General features: G+C 35.4%; 3 protein-coding genes across 13 annotated transcripts; all 3 read right to left on the bottom strand.

Moving 5' to 3' along the window:
• Positions 1-392: 392 nt before the first annotated feature.
• On the bottom strand, positions 393-8,058 carry LOC113691943 (1-acyl-sn-glycerol-3-phosphate acyltransferase LPAT1, chloroplastic-like). Of its 10 annotated transcripts, XM_072053012.1 has the most exons (10): positions 7,818-8,055; positions 7,635-7,678; positions 5,759-5,834; positions 4,048-4,224; positions 3,556-3,962; positions 3,275-3,376; positions 2,692-2,988; positions 1,371-1,535; positions 970-1,007; positions 393-870 (listed from the first exon to the last, which is right to left on the bottom strand). In XM_072053012.1, the coding sequence occupies exons 1-7, from the start codon at positions 7,891-7,893 to the stop codon at positions 2,764-2,766; spliced, it is 1,107 nt and encodes a 368-aa protein (XP_071909113.1). In that variant the 5' UTR covers positions 7,894-8,055; the 3' UTR covers positions 393-870; positions 970-1,007; positions 1,371-1,535; positions 2,692-2,763. The 10 variants fall into 10 exon arrangements, with proteins under 10 accessions (XP_071909113.1, XP_071909111.1, XP_071909112.1 ...); XM_072053010.1 differs by lacking the exon at positions 970-1,007 and having other exon boundaries at positions 393-928; XM_072053011.1 differs by lacking the exon at positions 970-1,007 and having other exon boundaries at positions 393-920.
• A 2,178-nt stretch (positions 8,059-10,236) lies between these two features.
• On the bottom strand, positions 10,237-14,204 carry LOC113692977 (APO protein 2, chloroplastic-like). 2 transcript variants are annotated; one of them, XM_072053006.1, is made up of 4 exons: positions 13,903-14,204; positions 13,679-13,815; positions 11,951-12,303; positions 10,237-11,622 (listed from the first exon to the last, which is right to left on the bottom strand). In XM_072053006.1, the coding sequence occupies exons 2-4, from the start codon at positions 13,811-13,813 to the stop codon at positions 10,794-10,796; spliced, it is 1,317 nt and encodes a 438-aa protein (XP_071909107.1). In that variant the 5' UTR covers positions 13,814-13,815; positions 13,903-14,204; the 3' UTR covers positions 10,237-10,793. The 2 variants fall into 2 exon arrangements, with proteins under 2 accessions (XP_071909107.1, XP_071909108.1); XM_072053007.1 differs by having other exon boundaries at positions 13,922-14,204.
• A 2,990-nt stretch (positions 14,205-17,194) lies between these two features.
• On the bottom strand, positions 17,195-18,958 carry LOC113694543 (early nodulin-like protein 14). Its single transcript, XM_027213378.2, has 2 exons — positions 18,665-18,958; positions 17,195-17,742 (listed from the first exon to the last, which is right to left on the bottom strand). Exons 1-2 carry the CDS (start codon positions 18,843-18,845, stop codon positions 17,363-17,365), a joined length of 561 nt encoding a protein of 186 aa, XP_027069179.2. The 5' UTR covers positions 18,846-18,958; the 3' UTR covers positions 17,195-17,362.
• Positions 18,959-22,695: the final 3,737 nt, after the last annotated feature.

Raw genomic sequence — 22,695 nt, 5'->3', positions numbered from 1 at the left:
ATCTACAAGATATAAAAGTACCAAAGCGTGGGCACTGCTTCAATTGCAGTTGATTGTGGATCGGGTTATTGGTGTAATATTGGCCAATTTAAGGAACTAATCATTCCTAATTAGAATTAGAAATATATGATATAGAATCAAATAATATAAATATATATAGAAGTATAAAAAAAAAGAATTCCAAATGTCATTTGAAGGAAAAGTTGTAGGCCTGCAATGTTATCCTGATAGAGTAATTAATGTTAGGCAATTTACATCTAATTTTTTGTCTCCTCTTTTCTTATCTCCTTTGCTTTTTCCTGGTATGAAAAGGTATCAAAGCATATCCTGAATTAGAAATTGGACTATGGTAACCGGCAGCCATGATTAATTTTAGTAGAGGGCAGTATCAATTTCATGAACAGTTGAATGCTTAACTTGTACGTACCAGGACATCCAATCCGACTCCCTTAAGAGAACAATAATTGTAAGTCTTAGTGGCGATCATTCGCCCAGAGATCCAAAATGAATAATAGCCTGGTGCAGAATTCCGTAACTTCTTAAAGTTTTGACAAGAGGAGGTTAATGTTAATGGAACTTTGTGCCATCAGCTAAGAAACTGGGGGTGCAGAAGGTTTCAACAATGGTAACTGAAGAAGATAGTCAAAGGTAGCAATCCGTGATTCCGCGCTTGCCGCTTACCATCCAATCTGACCATTTGCATTGGGGACGACTAATGTCCTTTGAAAAGTGCAGGAAATCAGAGGGAGGAGTGGAGGTTGGGCTGGTTTTGCCAAAGAGATCAAATGAATGCTTTTGCCAGCCATCTTCAATGATGGCCTCAGGGATTTAGACTCTCTACTCTTCTGAAAATTCTATCATAACAAGTCCCTGCAACACAAAACTTTAAGGTTGCTGTACATTCGTTTCCATTGAATACTCTGAAACACTTGAAAGATGAGAGAAGTCATCAGTAATTGTCTTTTTTACCATGGAGCAGTTGAGATTCTCTAGGACGACAAACTTACCTAATGTCCAAACATGAGGTAGTGTAAGTTCAAACCAGAAGACATCAATGAGATTAAATTGGTAAATGCCTATTAAACTGAAAGAAGTCTACAAATGGCCGCCATTTCTTAAACTTGAAACTTAAAATGGCTGGTAGCTAAATTTGTAGAAAAATCCCAAATAAGGCCAAAGCTGTAAAGTTTTCTACGTTAGTGTCTCTCTATGTTTAAGATTTCAAGTGCCGATTTCATGGCCGGCAAACTACTATATCTTCACATTTACAAGCAACAAATAATTTCAGTCACATGAAAATCATGATGATTACATGTTAAAAGGATACTAGCCATTCAGCCATGGGAAAAGCAGGGTACCACGGAATTTACCAAAAATGTAACTCAAGATGGAAATCTACAAGCTCTCTCTCTCGGAAGCAACACTACTGCAGTTAGTATATGGTGGAAATAAAAGCTTCACCAGCCGACCGGAAGTAAGTTCAGATTCAGATTCTCCTCAAAGTTTGGTCAAATAGTTAAGATTCGAAAAAAAACCTGCACAAGGGGAACACAAGATGATATGAGTAATTAGGCTTTTAGTATAGACAGTACGTCGAATAATTAGAAACAATAAACAGACTTCTTTTCTTCTTGGCAGTACGTTTTCATTAAACTTGCAAAGGAATATCCATCATTGAGTTGATTTAACATCAGATTGACGCCAAGACCTCAAAGTAACATTCTTCCACACGTGTGTGGTTTGAGGCAGTTCTATAAAATAAAGAGACTTTAATGAACATAGTGACCCTCCCAAATAAATTCAAGTCAAGAAGAAATCTAGTAACAGAAAAGTACTAAGCGACATGTTACAGGTTATTTGCACTTCTCCTCCAGCTTTTCTGGAGTAAATAAACCAAGCAGAAAGAAACAGGTTTGATGAAAGGGAGGCAACCACTAACGAATTCCTAGACAATACTCGGCACAGCAATCTCCACACTTGCACAAGAGAGAAATAAACTAGATCTAAAATGGTTCAAGAAGCTGGAGATTATTAGCATATCGCAAAATAACACAAGCAGAAAGGATCAAGAATTTCTAGGCTAAAGTTGAAGATCAACACCCAACCCCCAGAAAGCACATGAAGAAAAGACCAACATAAATAAATCAATAATCATGAGCAAATATATGATGTCTGTATACTGAATGGAACTTCAAAACTTCAGAATCCAGACAATAAAATCAAGGGAAAAAAGGAACAAGTGGAGCATGTGCAGATAAATATTTTGGATCTTTACTAGGGCAGAAGGGAAGGGATGGTAGAGACAGAGAGAATATTATTCTAAGAGATAAGCTCACCACTGAATCTGAAATGAGAGCACCTCATGTCTATCAGATTAAATATCTAATGTCAGTGCACATCTCTTTAAAACTGACATTTCATACATAGAGTTGTAACTGTCTTACAATTTGTGACAGCAACCCTTCCGTTTATTTATTATACCATTAGAGATAATCTATGCCCATCTTCTTTCCGGCCCTGACATGATGGGGGAGTCGAGGGAGAGAAACAGACTCGCATATGCTAAATGAAGCAATTCTCCAAAGAGGAACTAAACATGGTTGAAAATGCTTGTAACTTGTTTTCAGTTAAATCAATATAAACCATCAAAGCAAGAGAGATCAGAGGATGATAAAGTTCATATCTTCATACCTTTGAGCTAGCACTCCGTTGCTCCACAAGAAAGATTTCACACTAAGACAGTACAGAAAAATTCCTGTTGCATTAAGTTTCATAACCTTCACGAATTAGCACATCTGCAATCTTCTTTCTGGCCTCACTGCACAGGAAATCAGGATCCTTTCCTTCGATGGGTGGGTGAATGACAACTTTAATTCCTCCTGGGTTTAGTCGACCCTCCATTCCTGCAGGCATTATCTTGCCTGTTCCAATAAGAGTAACTGGAATCACGGGCACTCCAGTTTTCACAGCAACACTGAATGCGCCTTTCTATAAAACACCAGAATGAGAATGGCATTATAGCTGGGAATGTTTGCATACCTGAGACTAATTAGCAAACTTGGGTAATAAAAAAATGGAGAAAAAGATATATATATAAGATTGATTCCAAGTGTCTAACATTACTCACTATTACTAATTAAAGAAGCAAAGTACCTCATCTATCTAAATGCAAATATATCATTCCACAATCAACATGACCAGAATCTCTAAAAGGGATGCTTATAGTATTGTGCTTTTCTATAGAAGCAGCAGAAATTTCTAAAATGCAGCTCACCTTAAAAGTGCCTAATTTCCCGTCCTTACTCCGAGTTCCCTCAGGAAAGAAGAAAACAGATGCTCCTTTCTTAACAAGATCCATGCATCTCTTAAGACAATCCTGATTTCACAAACTAATTGATCAGTGTGCCAAAATTGCAAGTTTTAAATCAAATTAACGGAAAACAAAAATGGAAAGACAATATAACTTCAAAACCAGAAGTAAACAAACAACAGTTCTATCAAAAATAGCAGAGCTAACTCCAAGAACATTAGTTATAAGCAGAAGGAAAAACAGACCAGTTGACTTCTGCTGTCCAAGCGCTTCAAAGGAATAGTGCCCAGGAAATACATTGCCCATCCAATAATGGGAAAGAGAAAAATAGAAGTTTTGCTTATAAATTTGAAGCTTTTCCCAAGAGTAAGCAGAGTATATATGTCTAAAAAACTCTGATGATTGGACACATATACAGCAGGAGCATCCTTGGCAGGAAGATTATGCAAACCCTCGAATTCAATCTTCAAAAACGGAGAAATAGTCAAGAGTGCCCAGACTTTAGCAATGAGGTGTTGTGCTTTACGACGATACTTATCAAATAAGAGCACAAAAGGATGTGCAACCACCATCAGCACAAACAAAAAAATGGCAACAAAAGAAGTTACAGCATAAAAGCAAATTCCTCTGAATTTTGAGATTGCCTGAGATTCTGCAACCAAAAACAAAAGAATGAAGAAAAAAAGGTTAAAGTTGGAAAAAAAAATAAAATATAACAGAAGACGTTGAAAATATACCTGATAGTGGATAGGAAGCACTAGCAGAACAACTGGCAGAAATATCAGATCTAATGATGCATCTTGACAATTTACACCTATCTGAAACACATTCATCATATACTCCACAAAACTTCTCGACAGGGAAAAAAGATAACCGAGATGCATGAGCACACCTTCTTTTACTTGTAAAATCATCTGTAAAAATTTAGTATGAAAATAGACAAATTATTAGATCTTCAATGCCCAAAGTTCAGTTTTATTGCAAAGAAAGAATGCCGAAGAGATAGTAAAGAAAGGATGGAAAGTACGATAACTGGGCTTTGTTATGAACAAAAAAGAATGATATCACATCTACACATACGCACAAACATAAATATATATACCTTGAAAATCATATGTAAGGCAGTGGATACGATCTCTAAAAGTCAGAGCACAGGCAGAGAAACAGAAGCAGACAGGACACTCAAAATTATAAGAATACTACTGTAATGACAAACTTACTACATGCTTAATATCTCTACATTCATACTTTCAGCAATTTCTTTACTCTCCAATGAGCCATATTTCTATAGATAATTAAATTTTTAGGGAAAGCCCCAGGTGATATGTGATACAGAAATCAAATTTTATATCTAGTTATAAGCAAAATTTTTCGTACTCATGATTTTTGAATATTTTGAGCCAGTATTACTCTATAGAAACAGCAAGTACTCTTCACAAAAACCTTAGTACTCACTTTCACTGCTCCACGACTAATGCCTCACAAAGAATATAACTTTCAGAAGAAACCCTTATAATAGTTCAAGATTTCATCCAGATATGCATGGGAAACTCAGTACAATCATTGGTTCAATACATGACCGAGACTTTCAGAGTGAAGACATCATTTTGGGCAAAAATGACGTTGCAATCTAATATATTTCCTATTTCCCAATTCACCATCCAATTTCAAACAATTTTAAAAGTTTGACTAGGTTTGCTATCACCATCCATCTCCCAGTCAAATTTTCTAAGAGGTTGGATCAAAATCATCTTTATAGCTCTTATGGAATTTATGATTTATCATAAACAAGAGTTTGCAAGATGTTTCCAGCTAGACACAAGCAAAAAGATCAAGTATGACAACTTCATGAAATTTATCTTATTCGGATGCAAAATCTAAACTCAGACTTTAGTCTGACAAATAACACAAAGTAACTCAATTAATGATTCTTAGGTAATTTAATTCAAAGATGCAGCTGAATAGCAAATTGAATGAAACTATCATGTTGTATTCCAACATGGGACTATCATGAATTTATATGGTAAAAATTAAAATGGAAACCTTATTGCAAGCTGCTTTTCAACTTATTGCAGTGTATTTGTTATACAATTCATATAATAATAATTAAATCAGCTGTAAAAGCAAAGAATACTGTACTATTCAGACAAAATATTTTCAAATAGGAAGATAAAGGTGTCACTGCAAATTTCAAGAACTTGACAGCAAAATCCACTGACAAGAAAAGAAAGAGTAGAAAAAGCCTTGGCAGCTCACACAAATTAACAAAAGAAAATCAACATTATTGAAACTGACATCATAAATAATCAGTAAGTAACACGACAAGGCTGTTACTTTAGGGAACAGAAACACAGTCACGACATACATCAATCAAGAAGATGCATTACAGAACGTGAAAGTAATAGTTAAGGAGTGTTTGACAATCATGTATGTCCAGAATGAACTTACATATGTTTGAAATTCTCCAAGTAGAATGTTTGAGAGGAAAAAGACCAAAGCGGAATCTATTATGAGCATTTGACTTCTGTAGATGAATGCAGTTAAGACAGTCAAAAATCTCATTGACAGCAGTATCTTTGTGTGGCAGGAAATTGGGTTTCTAAATAGCATTAGCACCTTGTAGTAGTCATAGAAATGAGAAGTTATACATTTACCTTTTGAATGAAATATAGAGATCGCATTTGCCAATAAATTGCATAAAGAATCAAACAGGATTTAAAGCAGAGATCCTCTCTCTCTCTCTCTCTCTCTCTCTCTCTCCCTCTCTCTCACACACACACACACACAAAACACAAAGCCAAAAGCAGAGATCCTCTTTAATTTTGAAATTGGCAGACATCCAAGTCAGTCGAACAAAAGGCTTGCTCTAAAAGATGGATTAGTGTTAAAAATCCCATGTGCCTTATCAATATGTCATTTATAAGGTGCCATTTAAAGAGTAAGTGCTTTCTGGTTCCAGCTGGGAGTAAATGTGAGCGGATATAGTAAATTAAAGTGACAGCACAGCCACCATAGCAGCAGTGCACAAAGCCTTTGGCTGCCTCCACAGACAAAATAATTCTACTGTTGGCCAAGGCACGAGGACCCTTAGTTCACATCATATCATATGTTTGACATAGCCCACATGCTCTCCTATAGGAAAAACAAAAGGCCACGGAACATGTTACTTTGATTCTACATTTACAAACAATTTTAATCTTCTCCGTGTAGGCATTCAAATTTATAACTATCGCATGTATAGGACAAGGGTTTGGTCATCAAACAAGCTGAATCAGATTTTACAAAAGAGAAAATAAAGGTGTTCTTCTTCTATATTTCTTCCACATTCTCTCCAATAGAAGAGCACTCAGAGATAAAAGAATGAGGAAGGATCACAAACAAATTCAAGTGAACTTGGTTTGCAGGGCTAAAGTGCTACTAATCAATCCAAAACTTATGCAAATACCAGATTCAAATATTTCAAAATGTAAAAGGTATTCCATAAACTACTTCCATGTTAGGACAAATGACAGAAAAGTTACTTTTTTGGCCTCTGACAGTATTAACCTTCATTATTAGAATTGTTAATTTTGAATGGAATCTTGTTACCTAGACTTCTGAGGTCATAATGCAGTCAAATGCATGTCACAACAACGATCCCTCAAGTTCAATGTGGACAACACGCCTGACAAAATTGCAACTATTACGCTTCCATCATCGTTACCCGACAATATGCTGAAAATCCAGTCTTGAGAGCTCTACTAAATTCTAAAAACCACAAAACTGGTAGAATCAAACCTTATTGGCTAAATTTGAAGCACAACATTAAATATTAATCTCTAATTCTTACCAAGAAAACAGAAATCAAATGCTACATGACTAGCAAAACATAACTTCTACTTCAATTGGGAAACTTCTATCTCCAAATTCAATTTGAGAAATCAACCACCAAGCCGCCTAAGGGAGCAAGCGTCATGTCATATTAGCATTCAAAAAGCCAACGCCAACTAAATTTGTAATAATCAATGTCTAACAACTCATATTTTCATCTCTAACCAATGTATATATATACACATACATGCATATATATCTGTGTGTGTATTAACTTCCACAAATTAACTTTTTTCGTTCCCTCTCAAATAATTAGTAGTAAGCATAATAATCAGCCTTTAACCCCTTCCTCATTAGCTATCTCCCCCACAGAATTGAATACATATATAGCTATCTAAACATGGGTAAAAACAATGGATTCCAATTAAAATGATTACAACACCAATAAGTGTGTGCTTGCGTGTGTGTATGTGTGTACACAGAAAAGATGCAAAATTGATGGACGAGGAATTACAGGGCGAACAGAGGTGCAGAGGAAAAACCCAGCTGGTTTTTGACCTGGAAAAAAAAAAGAGCAGAACCAAAGCCGCAAAGACAATCAAACACAAAAATTATAGAAAGAGTTGAAGATATATTCACTGTATATACTATATACAACACACAGAAATATGTGAAGTGGGGAAGGAAGGGGGCTTACGGAAATGGTCGAGTGGAGGGGAAGGATGGAACTGGAAATTAGCGAACTTGGATGAAGACTGGTATGAGACTACCATTGTCCCTTTCCCTTGCACTCTCTCTCACACACTCACACAGAAAAGCAGCTATCTGAATGCGAGGTTTTGGGTAATTGATGAAATCTATGCAGCAGAGGAATAGATTATGAGAAGAGAACAGGGGTAGTGGAATAGTAGACCTTTCGAACTTGGGACATGACGAAACTGACAATATATACTAGCTAGCTCCAATGTGTTTATTCTCTAATTTTTTTTTTTATGCCTAATGTATTTATTCATTGTATACTATACTAGTATTGTTACTATGAAATACTTCCTCCATCTCACCCTTTTATTTTATGTATATATGTATCCAAATCTCATTTTACTCAATTCTATTTGTACATAATAGTATAATAAACAACTACACCGTTAATTTCATCACAAAACAATGAAAATTTGAAACGACATAGATATCTTCTCATTGTCACCTTTTTTTCTTGAAAAGGAAAATATTAAGTAGCGTAATTGACTATAAATTTCATTCTTAGAAATGCAAAGATACTTACATATATAATTATCAATCCTTTCGTTAAAAATTGCGGATCGCATTCATAACCTTTCCTTATAGTGATGGATTTTTTTAATAGTGAAGGCATTTAGGAAAGAATTATTGATAAGTATTTTGATAGAATGGTTTGTTTCGGAAAAAAAAAAAAAAGAAGTTAACTGGATTAATCTACAAAAGCACTCAACTCTTATACAACTTTTAGTTATTAAATTCGGCCCAGTAAGGAAGCCGGCAGAGGGACTGGGTCACTGGTTGAACCGGTGAGTACTAATTTAATATTTGTAAATATAAAATAGTAATTTTAATATACATAAAATATATAATAGAATGCTTTTAGATACTAATTATTATACTTAGAAAGATATATATAATAAATATATAGATATTAATAGAAGATTTAATTTCATTTTATCATACTTTTAAATAAATAAATAATATAGTCAAGTTTAAAAACAAAATTTATATTACTTGTTTTAAAAAATGTAGCATAATTCAAGTTAGGGTACATATTGCCGCTCTCTATTTTTGCAAAAGCATGACGTGAGATTCAATGATTAGCACTCATCATTCATGGCGACCGAATGTCAAGGTGAATATGGTGTACAAATGAGATTAATTTAAAGGTATATAATATAATATATCTAATTTTGCTAAAGCACATTTTTTAATTAATGTTTTATAATATATACATCACGTTACAAAAAAAAAGTGTCACGGCATAATCCAAAAATTCATACAAATAATCCTCCTTTCTACAAACACGCATATGCAAGATTTAAGACCACCAAAATGGACAATATAAAAGAAGAAGGTGAGTGTAGGGAGGGAGACACGTGTAAAGTTGGTATGAATCAGTTTTGTGCGGAAGCGTAGCATAGTGTGTAATAAGTCCCGAAATAGAACTATTCTACCGCTTTCGTGGATAAAAATCACTCGATCTTGCAATGTTTTTCGGTTGAACTCATTTGGTGCCAATTGTCGAAATTGTTCTTCCTGCAGTTATGGTTTTCCACTTGTCCGAAAGATGAATACGTTTTATCCTCTATTTATTCTTCACACCTTGGCTTGGCATCCATCTTATTATTATTTTTGTCCAAGACAACAAAACCACATGCACATTTGCTAGAGGTGAAGAGCTAGAGCAAAAGTTTTCACGCAATGGCAGGAAATCCAGGAATCAATAATCAATCAGGGAGGTTCCAGGCACCTCCGCCACGGGGTCAGCAAGCCATGACGGCAGCTGGGGTAGCCACACCCATTATGGGGCAACCGACCGCCGAGGCGGGGGCAGGGGCAGGGGCAGGGGCAAGCCAGGCATCACCAAAGATACCTTCGCCACAGCATAGTTCAGAGGTACTCCATCAGACAAGAAAGTTGCCCTATTGTCCAGCCAGAATGGCTATGGCTGGTTTTGCATGTGTTGCTACGTTGGCTTATTTTACGCTGTTTTCCCACAAGAAGCCCGAAGCCACTGCTCTTGACGTTGCCAGAGTTACCACTGGAACTGCTACTCCTGAAAACACCCGTCCTCGTACCTGAAAAGATCTTCATGATCACAGATATGATGCCTTAAAATTTAACTTGCTCCAGAGGATTTATTCCTGCTCCATCTGGCTTCATGAGACCAGATTGTTATTTTTGATTTTTTTACAGGAGTTCTTTAATTTGTTTGAGTGGAATGTAGATTGGGATCATTGCAATAAATGTCTTTATTTGCATGATAGTTTTGCTAAGACATTATAGTGTACTGCTGATACAGATTTGCCTTCTCTCAAGTGACCTGAATAATTTTAAGGCTCTAAAGAGTTAAACGAGTACTACTATCTCTATACTGAATCATTAATGAGCACTATTATATCTTTCATTCCAACTGTATTAACACTACAGCACAATGGTATACACATTAAATGTCTCATATACACCGAGTATGAAATTTGAGAAAATTGAAACCTGATTCCTCTAATATTCATCAATATAAATGATGCATGCAACTGCAAATCTATACAGCACCCCAACTGATATCACATCATGGATCCGAGGCTGAGCAAGATCTTACTGTTTCCAAATTCTAGACCAGCCAAAGAAAAGGCCGAAAGGCTATCTGACACTTTTCATCAAGCAAATCTTTCAGCTGAACAGGAATACTCTGCAGGAGAGATGTCAGTGCACCAGGTCTTTTGTTCCTTTAGAAGAGCAGGGCAACAATAACTCTCAGATAGCCAAGCTTTCTGCTCTGATTTTCGAAACTTGCCTTCATCTGCTGAAATACTGTAACGAAATGTATCTCAACTTCATACCACCGAGTGAAGATCAAGGGCATATGATTTCCTTTTCATTTTTTTTTAAATGCAATTACTAGTTCTATTTCTGAAATGGATATAAATAAGAATCAAACCACCATTTCAGCTTCTTTAGCGTCTTTAGGAATTCCAATATCCAACCTCATCGTGGGTTTGTAGTGTTCAGGCACAGCAGCACCAGCCTGTATGCATATTTCTACAACAGCAGGGGCTTGACCATAGAAATTTCTAAGCTCTCGTGCTAGAGGCTTATTGACGTCAGGAACATGCCACACATATCTTGGAGGTATCAAGTCATCAAGAACAGCTGTCTGCCATCCATGCTGCCCATTACGTTGCTGATGCTTGTAAGCTCCACAAACTTGGGCCTTGTGTCCGCTAGGACCCACATGCACTTCTGGACAATATCCACAAACCCTCACAGGATACATCTTCATCAGCCTCTTGGCCCCTTTCCTCATTTTTTCCCATGCTTGAAGTGTTTCCTCAGCCAGCACAGCAATTTCTTCTGCACTAGAAGGGGAATTAATTTCTCCATCAGGTATTTCAGTCAATATTCGTGGCATGGGAGCTTCTGTCTCAGGGTCTGGCAAGTCACTTTCATCTGCATCAATGAACTCACTTTTCCCAATTCGTATGATTGGTTTTCTTCTTCGTTTTGTAGGATATCCAGGCAAATCAACCCCTGCCTGAATGCAGAGCTCCACTAGTGCAGGGATTCTGGGGATCGAGAATCTCTCATCGTGTGTGATACGCCTTTGCAGACGATCATAGAGGTGGTATGCTTCAATTGGCACCAGTATATCTTCAATTACTGCATCTCCCCACTCATGCTCTCCCTTACGAATTGAGGCTGTTGGTCCTTTGCATGATCTGAATGGATGACCAAACTGTCCCACATGAATTTCATTGCACCACCTGCATTAGTTTTGACATATTCTAACTCAAAAAGTTTGCAGGAAAAAGTTTGAAGGTGCATTGTATAAGAGATAAATTTTCCAAAAACATCTTGACTTGTAGGACTCAATGGTCTCAAGAAATGTCAATAGCAAATTAAGATAATCATTGTGAATGAAACATAAGGATAATATGGGATCAAATTCACAAATTGTATGAAGGAAATAAAAAGGCAAGCTTCAGACTATTAGACATTCAAATTATTGGAGTAATATTTATGCAGTTCTAAAAAGGCCAGTAATATGCTAGATGACAGACATGAATAAGTATCAATTAGGCAGAACATTACTTGCAACCTTGAACGGGCACCACTTTCAACAACTTCTTGAGATTGTTAATCAACGTTATTCTTGCATTTAGCACACTGTAAGCAAGGGGAGTTAGGCTCTTAACAACCAAGCCATTTTTCGGAGGGGGAATTGGTCTTCTTGGTTGGCCTTTGCTGTTCTTGAACCTTTCCCTGGCAGCTCTCCTCAACTCAACTATTGGAACAGGGAAGGGCTTCTTCTCCTTCTTTGAATAGTAGCGAGGTAGATCAGCATTTTGAGGATGATCACATCTGATCACCGCGGCTTTGCATTGACCCAGGTTCTCAGATGGGCATCTACCTCTTAACTCGGGGGCAACTGGACTGCAGGCAAGCTGCAACCAACAAATGTATGCACTCTAAGATTTTAGTTTCAAGGTATAGACTCATCAGAGAAAAACACTCAAGGAGCAATCAACTCAAAGTTAGAGCAGTTTTAGTTATTCTCAAATTCAAGGGAGTCTGAAAAATGGTAACTGCCGGCCATGTGAAGAAGCAGTGTTGATTCAAAAATTGATCAAGTTCGTCCACCACCTAAGTCTTTATAAGATACCAGGGTAGTTTTGACTAATTAACTTGCCACCAAGGAAGACATTTTTCCAAGCTAGACAATTGATGAAACTCGAGGAATTATACCAGTTACCAGTTATCATTTCTTCAAAGGACAATAATTTGATACAGCACAAACAGGACCAGCAACAATTATATGAAATGACTTTAAGTTTTGAATTAGAGGTTGCCACTTGCTTTCCTTGAGACATAATTCAAATACAGCATTAACTAATTTAAAAAGATGCCGAGATAAGAAAGGAGAAGTACATAACGTATAACTAGCAGTCATCCTACCAAATCAAGAAGTAAATGGATTCATGACTCAGTTCTAGTAAGAATAAGTATTCTCTACCTCACTCCCAATTTGAGAAAGATGAGTACAGTTTCTCTCTAACTTTGACAAGTACAAACAGCCCCTGTACCATACAAACTTTTAACATTTACGTGAAGGATGAAAAACTGCAGCTTTAGAACTCTTCATTCAATCATCAAGTCATACCAATATGCAACTCTACATCTAAAATGTTCAGCAGATGATATCCCTTGATTCAAAGTGAGACACCAGGGATTATCACTCAAAGTATGAAACTTATACAAGAGTCTTGCTTCTCTTGTTTTGAATCGTAGAGTTGAGTAGTTCCTGTGTATAACCTTCTAGTCTCCACTCTATAATGACATCATTATAATTAACCCAAAAATCTACCGTTACTAGCGCATCTACTTACAGAACTACTAATTTGGCCACACTCAACAATAATCCTTATTGAATATTAAAGACTGTAAGGATTACTCATTTCCACCATTTTTAACTGGGATTACAAGTAAATAGCCTGCAGTTTAAGATTCTTATACAAAAAGGGAAACATGTAAAGAAACATAAACAAAAGAAAAAGGCATAAACATTATCTCCCAAAGCAGTTATCTCTGTATAGACATGCCCACTTTCCGAACATTATGGACAAGGGGTATCCTTAACAAAGCAATAAGTGACACCATAAGGCAGCTTAGTCTGCATTCTACACATACCTTCAAATTGAGCTTTACTTAAAGAAGGGTCATCAACAAGAAATTGGCTCAGTTCACCTTCAATTCTTTATAGACAAAACTAACCAAATGCAGGGCAAAAGGGGTTGCAACTTGTGAGTTATAGTAGCATACCTTCAGGGAATCAAGTGAACTGAGAACCCGCTGAGGTTTATTTTCCAAAAGTTGTAATCTTGGAGAAACATTCTTCAGTTTAGCATGCCACAAAAGTGCAGTTCCAAACTGGGAGTTTACACTCCCCCAAGCCATTCCTGAAATCAGATGAATATGGTCGATTTATCATCTAGATTGTCAAAACAACAGAGCAAAAGTCTGATAAAACAAAAAATGAAACTAACCAATCCCTCCAAAATTTACCAAAATATCTGCAACAGTTTTCTTTGAATTCTTTTACATAAATATTAGTGGAAGCTGACTGAGGTTAAAAGCGGTTAACCAATCCCTCCAAAATTTACCAAAATCTCTGCAACAGTTTTCTTTCAATTCTTTTATATAACATTAGTAGGAACAGACTGAGGCTAAAAGCGTGGTCGGTTTGTGGATGGCCTTGGTGGGTAGTGGGAACTTGAGAAGTGAGAAGAGGAGCATCGGGAATTTGGAGATGATGGTTGGGAGACTTCAATCCTTTTGAGTTAATTGCATCATTTCTTCGAATTTTGACAAAAATATGGATTAAGCCCTGAAGTTTTTAAATTACTAGATTAGCACCTTGAAGTTACTAGCCTTTTCAATTGGAGAGAATAGGATTGGCAACGGGCTGGGCTTGGAGCGAGGGACGGGGGTTGCCCATTACGTCTCCCCGCCCCTGGCCCGCCCTGCTTCCCCGCAGAGTTACCCGCAAGATTAATAAAAAATTATTATATAATTTTATTATAGTTAAATTTTAATAAATAATTAAGTATTAAAATATCAATACATCACCAAATCATTATCTATTGTAATTTCACAATCAAAATAAAAAAAAATCAAACAAAAACTATTTGAATACAATCCAATATGATGAAACAAATATAACTAAAGTAATCAAATTTTCACTTTTGAAATAAACACAATCACTAAGTCATTATTGTATTTTTTAAGAAAAAAGGTGTTATTGTGTTAAGTATTATTAGAAATTTAGGATAAATGTATTAGTAAATTTAGTATAACTAATTACTAATTTCTATTAGTAGACATGTATAATTATTAGTATAATTGATAATATCAATTATATTACATATACTAATATATATTATATAATACTTATAACTAATATATTATAAGTTTGTACCTAATTAAATTAAATATTATATATATATACATAATATATATATAATGGGTGGCGGGCAAGGGAGGGGGCGGGGGAATACTCCCCTACCCCCCTTCTCAGTTCCTACCCCATTTCTTAACGGGGAAAAAAGTCCCCCCGCCCCATTGGCCCCGTGGCGGACACTCCGTCCCATTTGCCATCTCTAGAGAGAAGTCTTGGATTTAATAAAAAAAAATGGTGATCCTAATTTCTAGGCCAAATCTTATTTCTGTAACCAAAGCTTCAGAATAAGGATAGAAGCAGGACTTAGAGAACCTATTCTAACTGATGGAGTTTTTGTTTCCCCTTCTTTTCTAACTAATAGAGTTGTCTATATAGTAGAAAATTTGTTTACCGAAAAATTAGAAAGTACAAGATGAATGTTAAACATATGTGTGTGTGTTTATCAAATGGTTAATCACGATTCCACTTTTTTTCAGACACGATATATTTTATTCTACACTTACTGCTACTGTATAATAGGGAAAAGGAGAATTCAAAGGGATCAAAGTAAGAATTCGGAGAAGATTGAACTACCACCGAACCAGTCAAGTATCTAAGCACCACGGTGAAATTTTTGAAAAATCCTAGATTTTTTAGAATGCAAGTCAAGGCTCTTGACCTACACCTATTGAATGTGTACTTATTATATAAAACGGAAGAATAGGTGTGAATAAATTCCAAATCGTGAATAACATTTAATAGTACTAATTAGAACTATTGACGTACAACATACCATACTGAAACCTCAAAATCGATTTGTTAGCGCAAATAATTGAAGTCAAATTACATTGGCGATCTTGTTTCTTTGTTTTGATGTGTCTTCTAAAACAAAATGCAAATAATATGATGTGGAATATTAGGTTGAGGTAAAGATTACATAATGGTAAATTGTAATCATCTCCTTACCTTGTTTATTAGTAGTTTAAACGAAATACATTGCAGAGTAAAGATTAACCTCAATTAAGGTGGAAAGAATACTATTATACTCGGATATCTTTGCCTTTTGATATAAGAAATGACCCTTTTATAATGTTTTTTTTTTGGATATAATTCAAAAAAAAAAAAAAACAAATTTCATTAACCAATTGTTGGAAATTGTCCGGCATGAATTGATCTGCATCGCTACCCCAATGACAAGTTAAACATGTAATAGAACTTATAGATTTGTACTACAACACTGCCATAATGGTAGGCTAAATATGCACTAAAAATTATAAATTTGCAATTTGACAGATACAACAGATCCGAAAAATTATGAACAAATCTGAAAGATACAAGAAATTTCAAAGTTGTATACATTGTTGCAATTTTCTTTTGGCATGTTGCAATTGCCAAATTTACTAATAAATGGTCTTAAGGTGCAATAATGATGATGCGATCTGTTCAAATTGATTCAAGATCCAAAAAAATTTTTAAATCTGACAATCAGATTTGAAAAAAAAAAAAATACAGATCTAAACACAAAAGAAAAAACAAAAATCTCCATAAGAATTTAGAATAGAAAATTCTCACTAGAAATCTCTAGGATAAACAGAAAACTCTCGTTTAGAAAATTTAGAAGAGACTTTATTAAAAAATCAAAATAAAATGAAATGAAATTCATGGGGTCTCCTTCCTTAAAGGAAGGCCTTTGAAAATAAAAGAAGAAATAGAGAAAAATTTGAGATGAGAAGAAGTAGAGAGAAGTTGTTGAATCATAATTATGACCTCTTTCTGTGTTCATTTCCTTCTTATATTAACTTCGAGATGAAGCATTTATTATCAGGATTCTGCATTTTAGAAAATTGTCCTCAAGATTTTGGTTAGTGTACATTAAAGTTTTGTTTCTTCATATATTGAAAATGGCCACTGAATTCACTGTTCAATATGTAACTTAAAACCTCCATCATAATTGGTTATAAGATTTTTTTTTTCCCCTGCTACATATCTTCTAATTAAACTACTAGAAATTTGTGGACGATCTTTAGACAAGTACATTCAAATCTAATGATGTATGTTATGCATAATGCACATATGTCCTTGGAAAATTGAACTAATTTGGACTAATCCAATCCTAAATTAAAGGGACTGAAAACACTGGAAAATACCAGAAACTCCCACCTCTTGTTCTATTTCTTCTTCTTTTTTCCTCTTGTTTTGATACAAGTCAACATTTCAGAAACTTGATAGTACATTCTTTCTTTTTTCAATTCCATTTTAAAGAACACAAATTCGTCTGACCTACTTTAGGTAATTAATTTCAATTTCTTGAAATTTTCCCGGGTTAATTTTTGCTACAACCTAGTAAGAAAAGTACATATATATAGCTCATTGATGGAAATTAATAGAGAAAAAGAAAAGAGAAGACAACCGCAATATTCATTATCATACATCAGAAATCAAACGCCTGAAACAAAGTTTGCCCCAAAACAACCTAAAACGAAAACAAATCAAGAAAAGAGTACCATAGTCAACATGATGCATGGTCCTAAACACAACCACAAACGACCCAAATTCCATCACGATCACTAAGCCATTGCAAACACAAATATCAAACTTGCAGCCATCAAAGCAAGCCATCCCATGAATCCAAGCTTGAGGGCATGACCAGCAGCGGTGGCCGCAGCAGGAGCCGGAGCATGTTGCAAGGCTGATGGAGAAGGAGCCGGGGCAGGAGAGTGACTCCCTGCTGAAGTATGATTAGCAGCCAGGACGCGAACGATCAGCTTCTCCCCTTTCTCACAGTGTCCATCAGCTCCACTGATGAAGTAGAATGGCCCTGATCGATCCAGCTGAATCTTGGTGTTCCCATCATGGAATTCTTTAACAGGGTTCCCTCTGCTACAGCCGTTGTAGTCTGACTCCACCACTTCTAACACTGAATCGCTGTTTTTATCGTACTCCAATACTGTTCACGACGAGAATGTAATGAAAAAAAATTTAGCCAAAAAAAAAAAGAACGTGATAATTTGAATCCCATCATCATAAAAGAAAAAGTAAAAGCAATTCATGGGCTTTAATTTTATTTGTTTATTTTTTTTTTAGAATACGAGGATGGGAGTTACGAGTTGGAAACGTAATAAACTTGGGGTTCGAGGAAGACGACAAATGTGTATTCAAGATACTTACAAAAGTTGGTGTAGGAAAAAACCAATTTGGGAAATGACAAAAGGCGAAGATGGAACTTCAAGAAATGAACAAAATCCTAGTGTTCGATTCTGTAACCGTCAGAATTTTTTTTGCTCCTAAGCTTCTTTGGTGCCAAGAAAAACTAGAAAAATGCATAAAGGAAATTAACGCAAGCAGACGATTATGGGAATGGTACAGCTGGACAAAAATGGAAGAACATCCAACAAAAGTGTTACTAGTTAAAACATGTGCAGACTGGAAACAAGCAAGAAAATGAGAAGATAAGACGAAAAAAATTGTGAGACTGGAACAAGTACCGACTCTGAGAGATGAAAAAAGAAATCCTAATCCTTGAACGGGAAATTTCGAGAATCGTTTCTAGTCAAACCTTCTTTAATTTAATGCCAAGAAGAATACCAAAAAAAAAAAATAGTGGGAAGTACGAGAAATTAAATATACAAGTTATATATATCTTGTAACAATTCAACAGGAGAAACCGTAGAAAATACTTGATGAAAACTGATGGAAGCAGAAAAAAAATGGGAGTTTTCGTACAGCAATGGAAAAGCATGCAACAAAAGACTTACTCATGTAAACATGATCAGATTGGAAACAAGCAAGGAAATGAACAAATAAGATAGGAGATATAGGGATTGAAAAGTTTTTAGAGTAAGTAGGATAAGAAGGGAACGCATATTTACCGAGATAGTCTCCAATTTGGAAGCGATTTTTTTCAGCCCATTTGTTGTATTCATCAGGATAAGAAGGGATCTTCCAAGAACCTCCTTTGCCGCCAACCAGAAACTCTCTGGCTTCAGACAAAGAGAAGAGGAAGAAGACAAGGGCAAAACATGGAAAGACAGTTTTGAGTGAAGAAGCCATTTAAGAAATCAGGAGAGAAGAAACGTTTCTGAAAATACCAAGTAATACTAGCTAGTATGTAACAACAATGCCAAGTGCTGAGAAATCCTAGTTAATGGAGCTCTACTGTTTAGGGATTTGGCTTTGGCTTTTGGTTTGGAGGCTCTTTTATAGTATTAGTAACTAGGTTGGCCTTGGGATTTGCTTTGGAAAATCCGAAGCAATTAAGTACTGGCACGTGAGGAACAACACAAGCTTTCAAACTTGATACATACAACTGATATTCCTAGGATTCGCCTTATTTTGGGGTCAAAAAATAGTAGTAATTGAAATTTGACCACCTTCCATTATTCCTTCCTTAAAACTCAGTAGATAATGCATGTGGAAATTTTGGTCGGTTGGGACAGTAAATGTTAAAAGTTAAATGAGGAAATATTCTCATACAGTGAGGCTGCTAATTCTGTTGATGGTGTTATTTGCTTGTGGAACTCCAATCCAATCAATGTATATTTGTGGTTTTTGTTATCTTGGCATCTGTTTTTTTTTTTTTTGGGGATAAAAATGTTATCTTGACAACTTGAAGTAACCACTTGGCAGGAAATCAGCAATTAAGATGCGTTCCCCAACGTTCGAACTTCAGTTCAAACAGCAAACTGATTAAGATAAACATTTGAATTCATAAAATCGCTCTTTTTTGGGACGTGAAACAACAGCTACTGGCTAGAGTAGCATCAATTAATCTGCTTCTTCTTCTTCATTGTATTCCACCATTCCTACACACACACACACACACACACACACACACAGTGAGTACTTTTGTACTTTTGTCCATTTTTGTATAATTATTCTATTTTTTTTTTTTATAATTGAGTGTGTTTGGATGGTATCATGGTAGTGGTAGATTATTTGAAATAATTACTGTAGCACTTTTTTTGTAATATGATATACATGAGATAAAAAATTAATTGAGAAGACAAAAAGGTAAATTGAAAAAAAAGTGTTTATGATGCACGCAAATAATTTCTATGCAGGCACAATTAATGTTTGATATATAATACTAATATTTTTATTATTATATTCGTGACGACATTTACATATATGTAACAAAATATTTTTCAAGTATGCTAATGTAATTATATACTATCAAATAACAAATATGACGAGAGGAAAAAACACAACTGATGTGCCCCATGTCCGAGCTGGAAAAGTGGCCAAGCTTAATATACACACTTAATTGCTGGTGATGAGCTTTGTCCTTTTGAGCCTTCAAACCTGGTTCCAGGTCCTCATAATTCAAACCTGCCTTCCCAACAATACCCACTAAAAACGGATTGGAATTTGGAACCCTCATTTCTTCCTTTTTCTCAGCCTCAATAGCACAGCATCCTTTACCATCCTCATCACCATTCCTTTTTTTTTTTTTTATTACTACCTCCATCTAATCAACCCTTAATCGCTAGCACAGGCAAAAGCAGGTTTTCACTCTTTTAGCTAATATTAGTGGCTTCGGCCTTTTTCTTAAAACTGAAAAAATATGCCATCAAATTCACTGTTGAGTGGAGTGTACGTAGACCTTAGGCTCTTTTTTTTTTCTTTTTCGGTTGATAAATTTTGCAAAGCACTTGCTTCACTGTTTCAAGTAACTGGTCCAAATACGAACGAAAGATGGGAGGGTGCATCTACAAACAGTGCATGGAATACCGGCTGCATTGAAATAAGCGTAAATATTTTGAGCATAGAATTTAGTTCATGCCCCTTTTGACTAGCTCCAATATAATTTTAATCGTTAACTATTGTAATATTCTAATAATTTTCTTAAATTTGCCTGAAATCAAAGATTATGAGAACCAAATTTGCTTTCCTCGAAACATTAGAGATCAAATATTGCGAACAAAAGAGCATTTTTCGCCCCACATGGTAAAATATTAATTAGATAACGGGTTGGTTACTGGTCTATAACCTTGAGAAACACAGCTGTCCGTAACCCCGGCACCACTCTAGTCCAGAGAGTGCTTGGTTTGCAAGCGTACAATCTCACTTAACATAAACATAGAGCGAGGAGAAACAAAATAGGTCTAAATTTTTTTTTTCAACCATGCTTGAAAATCACTCATCTAAAAGGGGGGATCCACTGAACTTCATTGTCCAGGCAATTGCTGATTTGAAGGGAGTTCAGTGGACCTTTAAAGGGGGATCCTCTCATACCGTTGAACCGATATGAAAAAGACCTTTAAAGGGGGATCCTCTCGCACTCTTGAACCGATGTGAAAAAGGGGAAAGGGGAACATTCAGACTAACGCTAACTATTGCCCTTTCCGTTTCTTGTTTTCTTTTCAACAATGCTTGAAAATAACTCATCTAGAGGGGGGGACCTACCAAACTCCACTGTCCAGGTAATTGCTGATTGGAAGGGAGCTCAGTGGATCCTTAAAGGGGGATCCTCTCACACTCCTGAACCGATGTGGGAAAGGAGGAAGGGGAACACTCAGACTAACGCTAGCTATTGCCTTTTCCGTTTCTTGTTTTCTTTTCAATAATGCTTGAAAATAAGGGTGGGCACGGGTCGGGTATCAGCCCCTAACAAGATATGGCTGACCTGACCCTAAAATATCGGATCAGCCATTTTGTGACCCTAACCCGCTCCTAATGTTTTCAAGTACCCGAAAAAAAGGGCGGGTCATAGGATACCTGTAAAAAAAAAAAAACTATTTTTCAATAAAAAAATATTTTTTACTTAATATCAACATGTTTTCCAATAAAAAAAAAATATGTTTTTCAATTAACATTGGTAGATATATTATAATCAAAATCTATGCATCACCATTCTCATACATTTCATCTAATAATCAAATCGATTTCATAAATTTAGTACATATTAGAATTATAATATCTAATAATAATTTTGAGTACATCACCGTTCTCACGCATTTCATCCTTCTATAACATAATAAACACAAGGATAAAACAAAGTTTGATGATAATTTTGAGTACATCACTATTCTCACGCATTTCATCATTTTACAATATAACAAACACAAGAATAATAAGCATATGACAACTTTTCCAACTTCCTTAAGGATATTATGATACAAGATTGCATCTAAAATAAGTCGATTGTAGAATCAAGTCCGGAAAAGAATTGAACAGAGCTAATAATTTTTTAAGAAAGTATAACACAAATAATCTTGAAAAATTTTTCCCAATTTTCTTACATCTTTGGAATAGACCTTGTTGCATTAAAGGTGATGAAAAAGAAAAATAAATTTTTTGCACTAAAATAAAGGAAACAAATTTAAGAGACACAATTGCAATAAAATAAATAAATAAATGAAAGACACAAATGTTTTAATTATCTAGCTAACAGAAAATTGGAGCTCCAAACACAAATTTTTGATTGAATTGATCAAAATTTTGCAGAAAAGACCGATGAAAGTAGAATAAACATGAAAAAGGTTGAAAAGAATGAACAATTTTTATGATAGACTTTCACAAATTTTTCTTTATTTTATTCATTTGGTTCAGGTTTCACCAAGAATATTCATTTTTTTTAGACAAAATGAGGAGAGCCGGATCATATGAGATTAAAATATGAGGTTGTGAACCACTTTACTCACACTTAGGATTAAAAATTATAAAATTATATAATAAACTCTTATTTTTTTAATATTTATATAATATACCTTACGAGTCGGGCACCCGTGAATTTTTATTTTACTGATCCATATCCGTATTCTTTTTTGCAAATACCCGACCCTCATCTGTCCCGCCAAGAAAAATCGGACCGGATATTCTATTTTTCGGATCGAATTGGTCGGGTTTCGGATCGGATTGAATTTTTTGCCCACCCCTACTTGAAAATCACTCATCTAAA

Source organism: Coffea arabica, chromosome 6c (assembly GCF_036785885.1).
Source record: "Coffea arabica cultivar ET-39 chromosome 6c, Coffea Arabica ET-39 HiFi, whole genome shotgun sequence".
Classification (NCBI taxonomy): Eukaryota; Viridiplantae; Streptophyta; class Magnoliopsida; order Gentianales; family Rubiaceae; genus Coffea; species Coffea arabica.
The sequence above is the reverse complement of the archived record's forward strand: the minus strand, read 5'-3'. Positions and strand labels throughout refer to the sequence as shown.

Coding starts and splice junctions, on each gene's coding strand:
- LOC113691943 (XM_072053012.1), bottom strand. CDS start 7,893: ATGGTAGTCTCATACCAGTCTTCATCCAAGTTCGCTAATTTCCAGTTC. Junction 7,679..7,817: donor CCCTCCACTCGACCATTTCC/GTAAGCCCCCTT, acceptor TTTTTTTTCCAG/GTCAAAAACCAGCTGGGTTT. Junction 3,963..4,047: donor TGCTTCCTATCCACTATCAG/GTATATTTTCAA, acceptor TTTTGGTTGCAG/AATCTCAGGCAATCTCAAAA.
- LOC113694543 (XM_027213378.2), bottom strand. CDS start 18,845: ATGGCTTCTTCACTCAAAACTGTCTTTCCATGTTTTGCCCTTGTCTTC. Junction 17,743..18,664: donor CCAAATTGGAGACTATCTCG/GTAAATATGCGT, acceptor CGTCGTGAACAG/TATTGGAGTACGATAAAAAC.
- LOC113692977 (XM_072053006.1), bottom strand. CDS start 13,813: ATGGCTTGGGGGAGTGTAAACTCCCAGTTTGGAACTGCACTTTTGTGG. Junction 12,304..13,678: donor GTTCACTTGATTCCCTGAAG/GTATGCTACTAT, acceptor TGTTGGTTGCAG/CTTGCCTGCAGTCCAGTTGC. Junction 11,623..11,950: donor GTGCCCGTTCAAGGTTGCAA/GTAATGTTCTGC, acceptor AAACTAATGCAG/GTGGTGCAATGAAATTCATG.